The sequence below is a fragment of the Apus apus genome, chromosome 1 (assembly GCF_020740795.1).
Source record: "Apus apus isolate bApuApu2 chromosome 1, bApuApu2.pri.cur, whole genome shotgun sequence".
Lineage (NCBI taxonomy): Eukaryota > Metazoa > Chordata > Aves > Apodiformes > Apodidae > Apus > Apus apus.
The window spans coordinates 175,613,737-175,631,693 of record NC_067282.1 but is presented as its reverse complement, the minus strand read 5'-3'; the positions used below and the strand labels follow the sequence as shown (position 1 = coordinate 175,631,693).

The window sequence follows — 17,957 nt, the reverse complement described above, 5'->3', positions numbered from 1 at the left end:
CCGAGAGCAGTTTCATTTTTCTCCTTTTTTTCAAGTGCTATCAAGTATAGTAGCACCACAGTCAGTCTTCATTCTAAGCTATGAACTTTGTGTACTAGAGTTCCTTTTGACCATCCATTGAGGTACCACTAAGAACATGCCTAGGAATCATCAGGAAGCTGTTTGCCCAATTTCACTGGCAAACAAGCTGTCCTCTCCTATCCCCTTAACATGGGTGGGGAAGCCAAGGAAGGAAAGATTACTATCCAAGTACTGAGAGCAGAGTGGTACGGATAAATTGAGTAACAAATTCACCTCAGTTGTCCTCTCAAATTTTACTCTGGCCCACCAAGAGTTACCACTTTTAATATAATTACATGAGTTTTGAACAAACTATTTGTCATTTTCTGAGAAAACTGTCATCATCCTAAGTTGCATCACCATTGCTACAAAAATATTTTTACAATTATTCTAAATCAAAACAGGTTTTTCTACACTGGTTCAGACAGAGCTACAGCCTTGATTTTCTTTGATCTTTTCTGCAACATCTGTAACGCACACAAGGCATGCAATATTCAGCTTCCTAAACAAGGTTGCTTAATAGTTTCTCAGTCCTTCCACAACATATGATGGTAACTTTCCTTGATAATATAATGAAATGGACTAGATTGCCAGGTTCAGCTGTGTTGAAGTTGTTCACACTTTTAAAAAAGAACAAACAGAAGCCTGTTGTACATGTGTTTTCTTTGTCAGCATAAAAAGCTAACCCTGTTATTAGTGCAAATATTTTACCCATACAAGTTTTCTGACAATTAGCATAGAATAGGCAGGGACAATATATAATAATATAATATATATGTGTAAATACTATAATATATATATAATATATAATCAACCTATATTATTTCAAACCTGGCACCATGATATGCCTCAGAAAAACAAACAGCAGATATGTAAATGCAATACAGATGGCTTACTTACTGCATCTTTTTTTAATGCTTTCAGTTTGATCTAAATCAATTGATCATTAAGGAGCCTAACCTAGCAGCCTTTAGTCACCAGAAAAAGAAAAGCAAATAGAGTGAGATGACAACAAAGCCTACACTGATTAAAATGTTACTGTTAAATCATTCCCACATTTATAAGAAGTAGGTTCAAAGTAACTACAGAAATTATCTGGATTTGAAAGTGATGAAAAGTCAGTTTTTCCTCAGTTTCTTAACTTTCTACTACTGAACTAAAAGTAGGTCATAATGAGAGCTTATTTTGTAAAAGTATGCAAATGATACCAGTGCATATAATGGCCAAAAATCATCTATTCAACTACAAACTCATTTAGCAGATTAGGTTTGAAGTTAGAATATATTAGTCATTTAAAATTCTACTAAAACAGACTGAAACCACATGCTTCAATGAGCAAGCTAGTTTAGAGTAGTTTAGAGAAGTCCTGTTTTTCAGGACTGTCACAATTCATCTCACTATAACAACACTGCCAGGAGATCAATATACAAAAAAAAAAAAAAAAAAAAAAAAAAGTGCCGTTTATTTTTTTAATAGGTAACACAAGTTAAAATCCCCTTAGAAGCATCATCCAACAACTCAAATCAAGCAGGTCAGGCAGTGATAATAATGACATGTTAGAATTATAGGATGATATCAAAGGTCTGAATCCTTCAACTTCTCAGTGTGCCTAGTATGCACCTATTTTGTTTGAAAATTAAACAAAACTACAACTTCTATCTAAAGCTGAAGCTGATCTGCAACTATCTTCTGTGTTACTCCAGCACAGAAAAGAGCTTAAGCAACAGGTTCAGATGTTGTGACATTGTAATTCCTTGCTGCCATCCAAAGTGGAAGCACTTTCCTCTACTCTCTGCCATCTTCCCCACCTCTTACTCTCTGCACTTCTCTGAAACCAACTTATTAAAAACTTTTAAAAAAACAGCAACAAATAAAGTTTGGGGGATGCAAGGTGGCCACCACTTAAGTCAGAGCAGCTCTTAGGACCAGAGTCAGCACAATCCAGCATGCATCAGAGTCAGCACAACATACGGAGACTAAATTAATAGTAATATATTCATTTAAAAAATCAAACTCAATCTGAAGTAATCTGAACACCATTTTCCCTTTACATATTTTTTTCTTTTAGTTTCAAAGTAAAACCACGAAATTCTGCAAATGTTAGGGATTCATCATCACAATTGTTTCACCATGAAAGGAACTGCATTCACCCAGTAATGCCATAATCAATGCATACTTCAACAGACATGTCTTCACAGCCACACCAAGGCATTCTTAATAGAATTCTACAAGTTACAGCTTAAAGTACATGCAAAGGAACCGAGTGGCATTTCTCCGACTCCAAGTTCCCACCTGCCTCAAGCCTGGCAGAAAATACAGAAAGGAAATTTTCTGCTTTATTAGTGCATTACAATGTATTCTGGAGATTCATGGACTCATCATGGGCAATGGGCTGAGAAGACAGCAAGACCGTCTCCTCTTTCAGCACTACACACCTATCAGACAGGCTCAGATGTCCATGGATGAATGAAGTTCACCATCACACCCTGTCCCTGCACTAAGCATAGGCTAAGCCCCTAAGCCCCCCACCATAACAGCACTGACACTTGGTGCTAAACTTCACAAAGCTAAAATCCCAAAAACTAACCTTTAAAACAAAACAAAAAAATTAGTCCATTCAGATAGCTAAATCTGCCAAGGGGAAAATCAAATGAATCCCTGTGCAAAAAGAAAATGACACACGGGCTACCAACGGCAGGGAGAAAGACTCAGCAGTCTCAAATTATACTGGTGCAGTTCACTAATAGACTAAAAATCAATCTAAGCAATCTCTTTAAGTAACTTCTTGATAACTGATGACCTCAAAAAGCAATGAAAGCACATAAGCAGAGAGGAATAGGGAACGCATCTAAAGTCTTTCCAACAATTGTTATTTTCAAAAATTCATTGTCTTTGTGAATTTAATTTTCTATTTCTTTAGTTTTCCTAAAATATTCAAGTTTCAGACTAAGAGGAAGAGATAACCATAACAAAGGACAATTAGTCAAATTTTAAATACAAGAAAAATTCACTTACAACCTTAGTTATATACTGAAGAGAACTATGAAGGTTAGAGTACATGTGTGTCAAGTAACTCAAGGTTCCTTCCACTTCTATACAAGCTACTTCTCTAATCTGACAGTCTAAAAGCATCTGAACATCCATACCAAAAAATTTAAACTTACTGTTAAAGATGCAACTTTAAGGACATGGCATATGTTTTAACATGCTGTATCTTAAAGCACATTCTGAAGTGGTTGTTTCAGTACTTTTCGATGAAGTACCCTCCCTCAAATTCCTTAATATATGTAACTTGAATAAAAAACTCCTAACTTAACTACTAAGCACATCTGCCAGCTTTTATTACAAGTTACATCATGAGCATTGCTGTACAGCACGTTTTACCTACAAAAAAAATTAATCAGTACCTTTCAAACTGTATTCAGATAGATTTTTTACCAATGCTGACAAGTCCCTATTTAAGGAAGCAATGTAACTGAAAAAAAAATATATATCTGCTAGTTGAAATAACATTTTGAGTCTCCAATTTTAAAAACATATTAGAACAGGGAGAAAGTCCAGCTAAAGGCAATCATTCAGGAGGCGAAATGCATGTGAAGCAATCAAAAATATTTTGCTTTGTCACCCTACTAAATAGCAAAAAATACTTATCAGCTACATCTGTCTGCAGTCAAATAAAGTACTATTTAATAATAGATCCTACCTAAAAGCAGCTTCCCAAAAGCAGTTCATTCCACAAACATCAGAGGGCAGCATCCAATAGGAATTCCAGAAAGATACAGACAAATTCTTACACCTAACAGAATAAGACAAAAATAACCTATATAAATGTTACTGATTTTATGGCAAAGTTAAATGGATTATTTTACAGCTGAAACATAACTAGAATCATTAATTACCTGGTAGAAGACTGGCTATGTAATGGAACTCAGATAATACAAAAGAAGAGGTATTAGGTGCCAACCAGAAGAATTCACTCTTATAAAGAATGGTCCCCATTCTTTAGCCTTTCCTCTCCATTTATTTTCAGAGTGAGAAAAATGAAGGAGCTGGAATTTTTGATGGTCATTCTGTGTTCTTGGCTTAGTGTAAGTTCGTAAGTAATAGGAAGTGGCAACACTTACTGTGTAAAGAGCTCCATCTTTGCAAGACCTTTGTCTGTTTCAAGCAGAGAAGTAGTAGAACACTTTCATTTTTAAAGTTACATTGTCCCTTTAAACACAATTCCTATTCATCTACTACTCTATTCAGTGTAAACCTGATTTAAACAAAAAACAGGGCTTTTCAGCACCAACAAGTTCCATTGTTTCATAACAAAAGGTTAATGCAATACAGAAATAATCATGACGTGGGGCAGGTTTTCCTTCCCCATCCTAATGACAGAAGACCAATAATTTACAGACTTGTGCTACACTACCAACTAAAAAAGCAGGTTTTACTAGTCCAGCACTACATTTTATGCACCAGTAATACGGGAAATATTTTAAAAGAACAATAGAAGTATATTTTCAAAGGTTCTGGTGAGGAAATGGATATCAGGTTTTAAAATCTTAAAATGACCAAGTAGAGTACTGCAAGGCAAGGGTTATACTTCCTATGCTCCTTCTTCCTGCCCTGGTGACACAATGCCAAGACCGTTTATCCTCCTGTGAAAGTTGGCATCTGAGAATGAAAGACATGTGCAAGAAGAAAACCCCCACAAAGCTAGAGGATTAAAAGGTATTTAAGGACTACAGCTCAAAAGTCTACTGCAAGTTTGAAATGAATGAGCATCATCTTGGTAGGGTTATCTAGTACATGTAAAGGCTAATGTTTTGCAAATACCAGATTTAATAGTTTAACGTACATATAAAATGACAAGCTGTATATTTTCCTCTTTTTTCAACACTTGAGAAAAATGACCTGATAAACACAGTTTCACAAAGCCTCGTTAAGTGTTGGGGGAGTGAAGGCGTGGTGGAGCAGTTCTTTGGTAGAGATTGCAGGAAATCTCCTATGCAGTAGATACATGTGCTTGCAAGAATTAGTCAAGTAATTCTATCTCATTACTTAAGAATGATCTCCAGAAATAAGTATCCAGGTAAAAAAAGCATAATGTAGATTGTGACTGGGGTATCTGCACTCCTCTGGGGAAAGTAAATGGTATAAAACCACAAGCTCTCTCTGCCAGATTTCTTATGTTAACCTTTGTGGCTTTTGAAGTTTCTTAAAAGCTTCAAGACACATTAAGACCTTGCACTTATCTGAAGAATAATCTTCACAATCTCCACTGTGTACCTTTATGAAGTAACTGTCTCTCATTAATTTTAGGATAAATTAATTGAAAATCTCTCCAAAAGTTTTTTTGTTTGTAAGAGTATCATCATAATCATATTCTATTATTATTGCTGTTGTTATTATCAGGGATTGCTCTTCCAGGTTATGATGATGATGATGATGATGATGATGATTACTATTATTGGGGATTGTTCTTCCAGTTGTCAAGAGCTGTTTTCCTTAGCTGCCTTGAGACACTATCCTATCCAGACTACCAAGGCAAAAGACAAACTTGAATTAATGCTGAAGTCAGTTATTTTACTGACACGTTAGGCCTTTTCAACATCGCATTATAGCGCAATGACACCCTTGTCAGCCTTGAATTTGATTCAGAAGTTTCATGTTTGAAACAAAAGTGTTACTAGGATATATACGTATGTAATTTACCTAATATTCTGCCAACAGTGGTCTCTACTGACCACATTATTCATAGAATCATAGAATGGTTTGGGTTGGAAGGGAACTAGAAGATCATCTAGTTCCAAGCCCCCTGCAAGGGCAGGGACATTTGCCACTAGACCAGGCTGCACAAAGCCCCATCAAACATGGCCTTGGACACCTCCAGGGAGGGGACATCCACAGCCTCCCTGGGCAACCTCTTCCAGTGTCTTACCACCCTGACAGTGAAGAATTTACTCCTTATGTTTAACCTAAATCTCCCCTCTTCCAGTTTAAAACCATTACCCCTTGTCCTATCACTACAAACCCTGGTTAAAAGGTCCTCCCCAGCTTTCCTGTAGGCCCCTTTCAGATACTGGAAGGCCGCAGTAAGGTCTCCCTGGAGCCTTCTCTTCTCCAGGCTGAACAACCCCAACTCTCTCAGCCTGTCTTCATAAGAAAGGTGCTCCAGCCCTTGGATCTTCTTCATGGCCCTCCTCTGGACTTGCTCCAAGAGCATTATATTCCACAAAGCTTTCACATACCAAAGATTAAGAGACTGGAATAATTTGACAGCATTTTTTTCTTGTTATTCAAAATACGATAATTCAAAATGCCACTCACTAAGATTATTTTTTTTACTTTAAATAAAACTTGAGAAAAGCTTAGACTGCAAATAAGTGCCATGAGTGCTTCACAAAGCTAGTGAGCTGTATTGAATCTGTTCATCAAATGGGCACAGTCATTGTTACCTGGGAGAGGATACTAGTCAGACAGGAATAGTCACCTTCAGCAATTAGGGAGGGATATTTTTCTCACATCTATTATAGGCTCTGTGATTAAAGGCTGGTCTCCACAAATAGAAAGAAGAAAATTATATCAGATGAAGGAAACCCAGCAACCTAACCCACCCCCAATGCAGGAGAGCAGTCTGCCCATGAGTCAGGCAGAAAGAAGATCCAGAGATGAGACAACAGGAGAGGTTCATCAGACCATCTAACTGCTTGCCTGCAGGAGTGTGGGGCTCACTGTGGGATCAAGGCAATCTGGGGAAGAATAAGAATGCAGAAACACTGAGAAGACCAGTCACAAGTGATCAGGCTGCCAGTCAGTATGACTGGCCATGTTGCACGCATGAACACCAGCCTCCTTATTGAAGTCAATTTCCTGGGTGAAAGGGTGCTCCATTCCATGTGCATGCACAGAGGTCCAAGTGCCAGCAAATGACAAGGTGGCCACAGATCATAGGGACCAACAAGCATGCAGTGCTAGAAACTGGAGATGTGCATACAGTGTATGGGGATGCATGTTGGCACATGTAATCACCAGCATGTATCAAGCCAGACTAGCCCAGAATTAGAGGAAGAGGCTTAGGAGCCAGTTATCAGACCAGAAGGTTGGGCCAGACTCTACAGAGACCACAAGGCCTGAGCCACTGAAAGAACCTCTCAATCTAGCCACAAGAGACTAGGGTCTGAGAGATGTCTCCTGGAAGGACCACAAGATCCAAGCCAGCCACCAGAAAGACCCTGGCATTTAAGGGCTGGTTAATGTTAAGGCCACAGGTCTGGACCAGCTATCCAAAAGACCACTTTCATGAGGCAATCCCATGGCCAGCTGCCACAAGTCTAAGGCCAGTAACTGAAAGGATCTGTGGTGTATTAATCTGTGCAGATGTGTGCATGTCCAAGAGGGTCCAAGTACCAGCAACTGAGTTAGGGCTGCAAGGCTCATGAGTTTGCATGCCCAGGGCACCAACAAGGGAGACCAGAGGATCAGGAGTCAGCTCCTGGATAGACTGAGCATCTAAGGTTTGTTACTGGAGGGCTTCACACTGTACATGAATATATTTTTCACTAAAAACCTGATCAGCCAGAGAACAGGATCAAACCTCTTGTGTTGTCTGTGGCTCTTCAAACACTGTTTTCTCTGTATTGATCTCTGTGGCCTGCCATGTATTTATGCACTGTGGGCATATGTGCCTGTTGGGAAGAAATGCTCTCAGCTGTGCTACAAGATGAATCCAGGGACATGGGGCTGCAGAAGCCTCCCCTCCAACACACAACTGGGTTGGCCAACTCTTGACACCAACCATTGTCAAAAATATTAAAACAAAGAAATATAAAGTTTTAAAAGTAATCAGTATCATAGACAAGCATTCTCAAAGATCTGTATCTCTCTCTTAGGCAACCAGCCACTTCAGAATTACCTTTATCAGGTAATTCAGCTTCAAGACCACTGGAAAGTAAAATTTATAGACTCGGAGATATATGAAAGGTGTCTATATTGTGACCTGAAAATAACACTTTTCAGAGTTAAAGGACAATTACAAAGTTGTATGCAAAATACACGACAACACATAAGTCGCATTCATGAAGAATGCTCAGGCGAGTCAAGTTTTAACCATAACGAATCGCCCAACTCTCAGTAGTTTAAAAAAAAGTCCTTTTGTTAAGTGCATTGGTGGGCTTTCTATTAATGGAGATCAGTTTTCCAGTATACTTTTCAGTCTATGCAGCATCTTTTTATACTATTGTAACTTCACAGCAAATTTAGCAGTATGTCCAAATGGTGAGAGCTGCACCTCCTGTTATTGCCTCCTGTCAGTATTGTATTAACAACCTAGGTCTAACTAACTGCAAGAAACAACTAAGAGACAGACTGGTGTCCCTCCTACAGCATAACCCACAATGTGCAGCAAAACAGGAAGGCCACATTTTTTAGTTCCTTCCTGCTCATAATCACTGGAGTAAAATTTGGGAAGAACGTAACAGATGCTCAATTTAACTCCCAAATGCACTGAGAATTTCTGATTATTCTGAACAGCTTTTCCTGAACATTTGCAGCAATATCACAAATTTATTACAACGTATTTTGTCAGAGAAGCAATGGCTTTATTAAGTAGGAAACGGTAGCTGTAACATTACATGTCTGACACAGAACAAACATTTTAGCTGGAAATATCTTTATTATGTTTCATTAATTTACAACATTTCAGAGTAAAATAAAATTTGCTAGTCAACAGCATAACAGATTCAGCAGATTTTTATAATGAAGTTTCAACTTCAAATTGTTCAGTGCTTCATCCTTTTGAAAGTTTTACTCATATTTTTAAATGCTCAGACAGTTTCTAGACCAACTTCTTAAGGCACCAGAGTATCTGAGAAGCATTCTGGTGAAAGTGCTGGTTAAATCCTGACATGGATGAAAACAGCTGTGCACAGTGCAAGGAAAGAACTACCTACCTAATAGAAACACGCTCCTGTGCTATCTAAGCTTGTGGGTATGCCTCCTACACTTTTTTGTGCATTGTAACCCACTTAACTCTCCTTTTGCCAGAATAGTTAGAGAGCAATAGACAGACACAGTCAGGTACCAGTATCACACATAACAAAAGAGTATGGTTGGCTGCATGAAAATGGTAAACTACAGCAAAATGAAAAAATGTTTCATTTTAAGAGGGTCAAATTAATTCATCTCACCAAATTCATGGAACTGATGACAGACTGATACCTGCTCTACTTCTCAAACTTGCCATTAGGAAAGTACTTTTTTTTGGACCTGAATAGAAAGGTGAACATATCTGCCTACTTGAGGTGGCAGCACTGCTAAAATTAACTGAAGATTCACTTCTCTTAAACAGAGTCTGCTGATTATCTCATCTGAAAGCATGTAAAGAAAAACTGACTTGAAAGGATACTCTACAGACAGCAGATTATAGCACAATTAAATGACATACATGTAGCAAATATGCATTTATTCACTCTTGGTTTTTTTCATTTTTTTCACAACTGTCTTCCTCATCCATAAATTATACCAGCACAGGCAAACAGGCTGACTACATATGCTGGCTTTTGACTGATTTTGTATCTTCTGGAAGAAGACACTTTTAATACTTTTTTTTTTTTTCAAGTTCAAATCTATTGTTCATTTAGCTCTTATGTATGATGAAACTGACGATTTGTTATTCCTTTTATCGCTGGAATGAACAATGAGGACAATTTACCTTCAACATTCTTTCTTCACAGCTAGAATCCAGCTTTAGGATTTAGCTAATAAATTTTTGAAATGTTTTTCAACTATTTGTATCAAGTTTCAAGATACAAGACTTCAGTTTGTAGTCATCTTGTTCCTCAGGCTACTGTAGCCTTTGAAACAATGAACTCCTTACCAAAGTGATTACTCAACAAGCTCCCCTGAATTACTATGTTTATTGCAGGATCTTGCCTCAACCTGTAATTCCAGTTTCAATATGGTACTTCCTTTCTAATTAAAGATTTTCTACTTAAAAGCATCATCACTATTACAAAATTCTTCCAGGTGTGGTATGCTTAAGATTTATTCAAAGCTTGCAGTTTTCATGTTTGTATGCTTCTGAAAGCTACCAGAAATCTCAGCTTCCCCCCTCATCACAGTTATCATTGATCTATTTCTGACCTTATGTCATTTAATAAACTAGATTATTCAGCCAAATAAACCCCTTCTTAGGTAAAAGAAGAGGAAAACACTGCTAGTGCATACATGCCTTCAGAGGCAGTTACATTTGTTTTGTCAAATTGTATTTTAAAGCTACTAGTGAAAACAACTTAAGCAACCTATTACTGAAAGTTACTATCCACACATATGAAATGTTAAAACTTCAAGAAGGATTAGAAGGTTATCTGAACACAATTTACTCTGTAAGGTTATGAACCCTTTAGGGTAAATACATGATCACAACATAGTATGAAGTGGGCATAAAACAGCCATGTGCCTGTCATGCTCAGTCTCCACTAAAAAAACCATCTTAAAAATAACAACTGAAAACCACCAAAACATTCACCAAAATGTGTATCAATTACACAAAAGAATGTAACATAATTTAATACTTGTGAATAATTGAACCATACATCTAAAGGAACATTCTGTGGGGCATTTCTTAATTGCTACAGGACAGATTTTTCCCTTACACAAAAGCCTTTAAGGTATTTGTTCTAAGGGATTGAGTTTTGCACACACTACTTGCACAAACAGCATAAAAAACTTCAATAATTTACAACAGAACGATGTTCAACCTCAGTCTTCAGTTTGACAGCAGTTTATACATGTCTTGGCTTTGCACAGTAAGGTTTTGGTTGCAAGGGGGCTACAGGGAGGTGTTAGACACTCATTTTGCAAGGAGATATGCTCCCATGAAAGTGTGTGTGCAGGAATTATTTGCAGCACTTAACACTTGAAAAAGAACTTTGTTTGTAAAGCTTTTCCACCTTTCAACACAGCACAGATGTATATCTCGTTTCACCTCACAGCAACATGCAAGAAGCTTCTTGCACCTTGTTCTTCCCCACCAGCATTTTTTAATTTAAAACTACACTTTAGTGCAACTACTAAAAAAAAAAAAAAAAAGTACAGCTTTTAAAGTAAACTTGTTTATTCATTTGCTACCCAGGAACACAATGCACCTGAAAGTAATTCCAATGTTTATTAATACAAATTATTTTGAACCTGTTACCCAAGTTTTCTTTGCGTAAATGCGTATTTTCTTTGGCAAAACAAATACCATACATACTATTTTTCCCTCACATTTCTATTTAAAACTAATTTATTAAACCAATGAAACTTTACATAAAACTGTTGAATTTAAAGCTTTACATAAAACTGTTGAATTTAAAGCTTTTTTATTTTCTATCATGTTCTTAAGAACTAACACATTTTAACTTCTCACAACAAGTTTTTTGTCGTGAACGAGATGTGAGGAACAAGCATCTTCATGTTTTTTCAAATCATAGCCTGTATTAATTTGAACTAAAGCAAAAGCATCAAAAAAACATTACCTGAAGTAGTTACACCAGCCAAAAGGTGGGTTTCACATTTCAGCTGACTCCACCCCTGGCAACTCAGAATGCTGTTTCATGATATTTTAAGAGGGTTAAGTAAGAGCTTCTGTCATCCTGCCATCCACCATAACCTTTGCACCAGCACCAACATTTTCATAATTACATGATGAGCCAACTCAGAGCTCCAAGCCAGCCAAAACCTAAGTAGTTTCCAGGCAGGTCAACATGTCAAATCAACTCACTTGTGTGACCAGAGAAACACAAGTAGTGTAAGGAGATGGGGGTTCCAGAGTAAGTGCAGCATTGGGAAGGGGGGAGTGGGCAGTCAACAGACTATCGAACTTACAGCACTTTAAACTGCTATGGAGTCTGAGGAGACGTAGACTGACCCCGAAAGGCCTGGTCCTAATTTCTCCTCCAGCTTTAGTTACAGATTTCACGTCACCCCTCTTCTCCTGGCATTAACATTCTGGTAGCCACAGGTGAACAGGATAAAACAGGACTGTAAAGGAAAACTAGCATTTTTTCATTCCATAATCTCACCACTTGACCACATAAAAACTTCTGCTGACAGGAGGCAGGCAACATACACAGCCATGTAGAGTGCAAGCAGCTCAGATGTGCAACACTTTGTGGAAGCAAGTCCACAGTTCCCTGTGAGAAGACCAGCTTTATCATGGTGTTCCACAATAAGTATTTTTGCTTAGCTAACGTTGTATTTGATAATCATAAAGTTACCAAGCACGGAGTAACACCTTGGAAGTTTCTTAGCCTGGAAGAACACAACGCCCCCTCGTCACTTCAGCCACCCTCCCGCACCAGAGGCAGGTTTCACACCGGACGGGGGGGGCGGCAGCCCGCTCCCGGGGCGGGACGCCGGTTCCCCCGGCTCCGACGCTGCCCTGCCCCGCAGCGCACACGCCCGCGGCGGGGCCGGCTTCGGCCACCGGCTGCTCTGCAACACCACTTTTCGAAGTTCTGATCGTTTTTAAGGCTTTTTCAACTTTCTTCCCTGGGCTGGGACGCCGAAGCTGCTCGGGAAGGAAGGCACCGGGACTCGCCCACCCCCACTCCCTCATAAAGTCCTCTCCCGGCCCCGCACCCCGGCGGAAGCCTCGCCCCCACCCTGTCGCCCCGGCGGAGGGGCCGCAAGGCTGGCACCCAACAGTCGGGAGGGCCCGCGGCCCCCGCGGTGGGCGAGGGCGGCCGCCGAGCCCCGCTCCGCCCGCGGGAAGGCGGCCAGCGCGCTCCCGCGCCTCCCAGCCCTCCCCGCAGGAATGCGGGGGAACCACCGCGCCCCCGCCTCCCCCGCCCGGCCCCCGCGCCCCGTACCTGCCGGCCCCCGCCTCTCCTCGGCCCACGCTCCCCGCCGCGGCCCGGGCGCCAGGAGCGGCGGGGTCCGGGGCCTGGCGCTGGCGGCCGCCGCCGGGCTCCGGCTCCAGGGAGGGGGCCAGCTGGCTGACGCCGTAGAGCAGCGAGCAGAGGCCGCAGCCCAGGCACAGCAGCGCCACCCGCGCGAGCCGCCGCATCCTCCGCGCCGGCCCCGGCGGCGGCGCCGCGCGGCAGCCGGGGCCCAACCGGCAGCGCGAGCCCCAACCGACGCGGCGGCGGCGCGAGCCCCGGCATGCGAGGGGCGGGGCGGGGGGCGGGGCCGCCCGGGGGGGCGGGGCAGCCGGTACCGCCCGGGGCAGCGGCCGCGGGGGGCGCTGCCCCTCCCCGCCTCTCCGCCCTTCCCCCCAGCGCGGGGAGGCGGGCGGGGCCCGGGGGTGCCGCTGCCCCGCGCCCCTCGGAGGTACCCTGGGGCGGGCTCGGGAGAAGCTGCGTGGCTCCGCCGCGGCCCTGGGGTCGGCTTGGTCTGGCAGCTGGCGCAGACCTCTGGAAAACGGGTCCCCGGTAAGAAGCAGAGAGAAGACGTGCCCCAGGCAGAGGCGATGACCGGTCGTGGCAAACCAGAGCTCCGCAGGCTCAGCGTGCGGGCCCGTGTCCCGCCTTGTCTTTGCTACAGGAAAACAGTGAGGCCAAAGTCCCCTGAAAATGACGCTTTTCCCCACACTTAAGGGTTCTGCCGTGGTATCTTCGACTTCGCAGTGTAAAAGCTTCACCGCTGCCTCTTCCAAGGGATGTTCCCTCACATTTGTTAGGCATCCGGGGCTACACCGGTGTCCTTTCTCCTGGTAGACACACGATTCCAGACCCCTTCCCTCCTATAGCCTGGGCCAGGGAGCAGGTCCCAGCTGGGACAGAGAAGCTTGGTAAACCGGGCCTGAAGGATTTGTTGGTGGTCACTACTAAAGAGATGGTTCCCTTGGCTCACCAAGTTGTGCTTCTGGAGTCCGAGAGGTAGGTCTGAGAAGCAGCGCAATGATGTGAAGACATAACAGGTGGGTGTCCTGCTAGACGGAGGGAATGTTGGTTGGATTTCAGCTGAATCCAATGCAGTATCGCACCCCCTCTCCCTGGCCCAGCCTGCCCAGCCAGGGCCTAGCAGCTTAACCCACTGTCACCAAGGTAAATGTTTTGAAGTCATCAGTCAGTGCTTTTCCCTCAGCTCCTAACATTTTAAATTTTTTTAAAGACAAACTTGAAATAATTCTGCTTGCTTTTTTGGTCCTTATGGTCCATTTGTTTTCTCTACAGACTACACTCTTCCAATAAGGATTTTTCTCTTTTTTTTTTTTTTTCTCTATGGACCTATTTTAAATGAGCAATGATATCCCTGCTTAATCACATGAATTCAGGACCCTGCATTTTAAGAAAAATGCCAATATGCTTTGCAACACAGCTTAAAAAAATAGTTGTATTGTAGATTCTGGGGCCTTCAGGGTGTATGTCATACGTGAATGCTCATAAAACCTGAGCTGTAGCTTAGTGCTGCTCTTGGCTCTGTTAAAAAGAAGTAGGAAATCAGAATGCCAGCTGGCAACTCTAGTAGCTGGAAGAGAAGTAGTGACAAAATTATCCTGCCAAAATTGTTCATCACTTCTTCCTCAAAACAAAAGTAGAAGCGAGGAAAAAAGGTAGCCTTCAGAAACACTGGATTCTCAGCTGTGTTTGCAGTACTGATACCAGGACGGTTACTAAGAGATACAAGCAGGGAAATCGGGACTGAGAAAAGAAGCAGTAGAATCCAAGAGAAGGAACCAGGGAGGATGAGGAGCAATTATGAGACTTCAGGGCCAATAGTGGCAGGGTGATGATGGGAGAGTCATATCTGAAATTGAGGAAGGATTTGTAAAAATAATTATCTAGAAAGAATTTGCTTAATTAAGTGGAATTTGTGTTAGTGAGATCCATGTGCTGGCATGCACCACAGAAAGAACCAGCTCTCAAAGTGCCACTCAAAGTCTTAGCTGGGCTTTCTGCCCCTCTGTTTTCTGTCCAATGGATGAATCCACCATTCTGCCAGCTTTCCTGAATTAGTGGTTGTATTCAAAACCTGTCCTATTGCTCTCATTGCATATCTGCCTGCAGACCTGGGTCATGAATTTGCTGACTTTCCCAATTCACAGCCCTTTATCAATTCCATACAGCAGGGACTACATAACATAGTGATATGAGGGTCAGAGTGGAGGGCTACAATGGAGGATTTACTGACAGAGAAGACCAGTTAGTCCCTACTGAGGACTGATATTTGCCTTTTATGTTGAAGAGTGTTCAGTCAGGAAAAATGAGGTCCAAAGGGTGTTAAAGAGAGACCAAGAATGAATGTAGCAGCAATAATACTTCCATGCTTTGGAAGAGGAAAGTATATTCTTAGATGAGAAAAGAAGAAATCAGGAGTGCTGAAGAGAGATGACGTAGGAAGAAAGGATTGTCTTCAGTGCTGTTCAATAATGCCTGAATAATTAATGAGTAAGAATGTACCTGCAGTGCTCTAAAAATATAACTGATGAAAGGTCAGAGAGAAAGTTAAGTATTTTTTTTTTTTAGGTATCCGGTGCAATCGGGGAGAAAAAAAACAGAGGAACACAAGCTTTTTCCTCACACTGCAAAATCTGCCCATTTAATCTAATTATCAGTTGGTTTGATAAAAGATTAAATGCTTCTCACTAGAAACTCAGTCTTGTGAATAACAAAGAAAAGCAAAAGGACGGAAATGTCATATCTCTGAGAAAAAACAATAATTGAGCTTTTAAAATTCTTTAAATAAAAGTATTTCTGTATCTTTCTTATTCACCATAAGCAGTTAATGAACAATATATAACATTTTATGGTATAATGTTTGCTAGCCTTGAATAAACTTAAAACATGAAAAGGTTCTCTCAATTTGTTACCTGTTTTAAATCTTGAAATCCTTTTCTTGACTGAATTTAGTTACTAAGCCATGGTAACTTTTGTATCTTTAGGATTCAGTGGTATTTACTATGTCCAGAAAACAGCTGAAATCCAAAAAACAGTAATCTTAGTGAAGCACAGATGTTACATAAGTAGTTAGGACAATTGATTTTTTAAAAGAATCTGCATCTTACACTTCTGCAAGTGTGTTCAAATGTCATGAGAGCAGTTACTGTATGCCAGAAAATGAAATCAAAATTCTGACAACTCATTAGATCAAGAGATAAAACAGACCAACTGACATTGATCCGATGCAGCAGAGAGAACAAAGAGAGAAATCAATTTCCACTCCAACTTTCTGCTAATTAAAACCAAACAGTTCTAATCAGAGGCATTTATATCGTTCCTTCTGGTTTTGTTCTTTCAGGAAGTTAAAGCATTTGTTAAGTTTGCAGAGCAATAAGATTTTGTGCTGACAGATTTGTGTCAATGCTGCCTGTGTGCAGACCAGTTAAGGGTTTTTCAAAGGCAAAGACACTTTCTTTGATGTTCACGTGCCCTTTCCTACAATCTGCAGTGCCAACACTTTGCTATGATAGATTGCAACATTGGGCAAGTAAGGGGAAACTGCTTTACTACCGTGTGTTGGGCATGTGGTATCATCCGACTTCTTGATGCAATATCCTCTTGCTGTTGTTTGTTACAGCATCAAGTGCTTTGAGTTCTCTAACATCTAGATCAGGGTCTTTAAGCTCCTACAATACAACATAATTTTTTTTGTTGTAATAGAATAAATATTTAGCAACAGTAATCATACACAATAGCAATTTTGCATTATGGCTTTAAAGTTTGATTTTATAAGATCATCAACTAAATCTGAAATTAATCCTGTAAGATATTTTCTACCTTTTCCAGCAGTGCAGCCTCTATGCAGTGGATTTAATGCTTCTTGCAGTAAGTATGCTCATTTTAGTCACTTTTTTTGAAGACACTCAGAAGAAATGCATTAACTTATGAAATCCTCATACCACAGACTGAAAACTGCTTTTTTTTTTTTTTTCAGTTGAGTTTTTTGATATTTAATGTAAAAAATCTATACATTTTGTGTATATACTATTTCCAAGTGCAAAAAGCCTTCATGGCTAGGAGAGTGAGACTGCATCTAGCAAACAGCTAAAGTGAGAAAACTAAATGTTAGATGACAAGTGCCAGCTGCCCTTCCAAGAGGAACTAGAGATTTAGGAGAGTTGTCAGGGACTCAGATAGTCATTCAGCAATGCAGGCCAGATGATACACTGGAGGCAGTGAGCCAGGTAGCCAGTTGCCCCTATTTTGAAACAGCAGCCTAGCCTGGAATGGAAAAGATGATGTAAGAATTGTGATCTCAAACTATTCCACTGCATGGGTGGCAGTGGAATTGGTGAGTAGTTGGAATACTGTGTTGCACTCAACTTCAAGCCTGAAACTGTAAGCGCTGCTGACTTGTGGTTACACTTACACATTACTCAGCCTTCTTTCACCCATCTTTTATCAGTAACTTTAGTAGGATTTTTTAAAAATCTTTTTATTTTCTTCCAGATCAAGAAAGGGTAAAATAAAATTGGACCCTGTCCTAAGCTATCTCCTGGCACCAGGCCCATAGTGGAATGCTGTGATCTCCTATGGCTGCCAAAACGTTTGTATGGAATTTAAGAAAATTTTTTTTGATCTTCAGACCCATAATTGTGTACCAGACTTACCAAACAGTAAACAGAGGGAAGAAATTAATAAAAGCGTGATAGAAGGGCTTTACAGCTTGCTGTCCTCATTTGAGTTCCTTCTGTTCTTCTAAAACAGACAAGTAGACTATTGTTAGACTCCCTTAATCAGTGACAATAGCCCTATTTTGGTATCTGATGCCAATTAAGTCTTGTATGAGTCAGTGTTTCTGCTCGTACCAAGCTTGGTAGGTATGTTAAGTTTGCTACCACTTGCTTGTCTGTGCTTTGGGATCTATGCCCAACACTTACGGGGTGGCATTAAAAGCTTTCTGCACCTGAGGATGTATCAGCCTCATATGTTGCTTACTTGGAGTGAGGCTGAGTTTACATTCTCAGGGCCAACACCTCAGTC

The 17,957-nt window shown here is 40.9% G+C and overlaps 1 protein-coding gene across 2 annotated transcripts in view; it reads right to left on the bottom strand.

Annotated features, from left to right (window-relative positions):
• GXYLT1 (glucoside xylosyltransferase 1) overlaps nt 1-13,186 on the bottom strand; it is a 31,688-nt gene extending 18,502 nt beyond the window's left edge. The window contains exons 1-2 of one of the 2 annotated variants that reach the window (XM_051631212.1): nt 12,903-13,186; nt 3,764-3,856 (exon numbers count right to left, since the gene is read on the bottom strand). In XM_051631212.1, coding sequence (XP_051487172.1) covers nt 3,764-3,856; nt 12,903-13,099 — 290 coding nt within the window. In that variant the 5' untranslated portion in view covers nt 13,100-13,186. The remainder of the gene's footprint in view (nt 1-3,763; nt 3,857-12,902) is intronic. The other variant, XM_051631220.1, reaches the window with a different exon arrangement.
• Nucleotides 13,187-17,957: the final 4,771 nt, after the last annotated feature.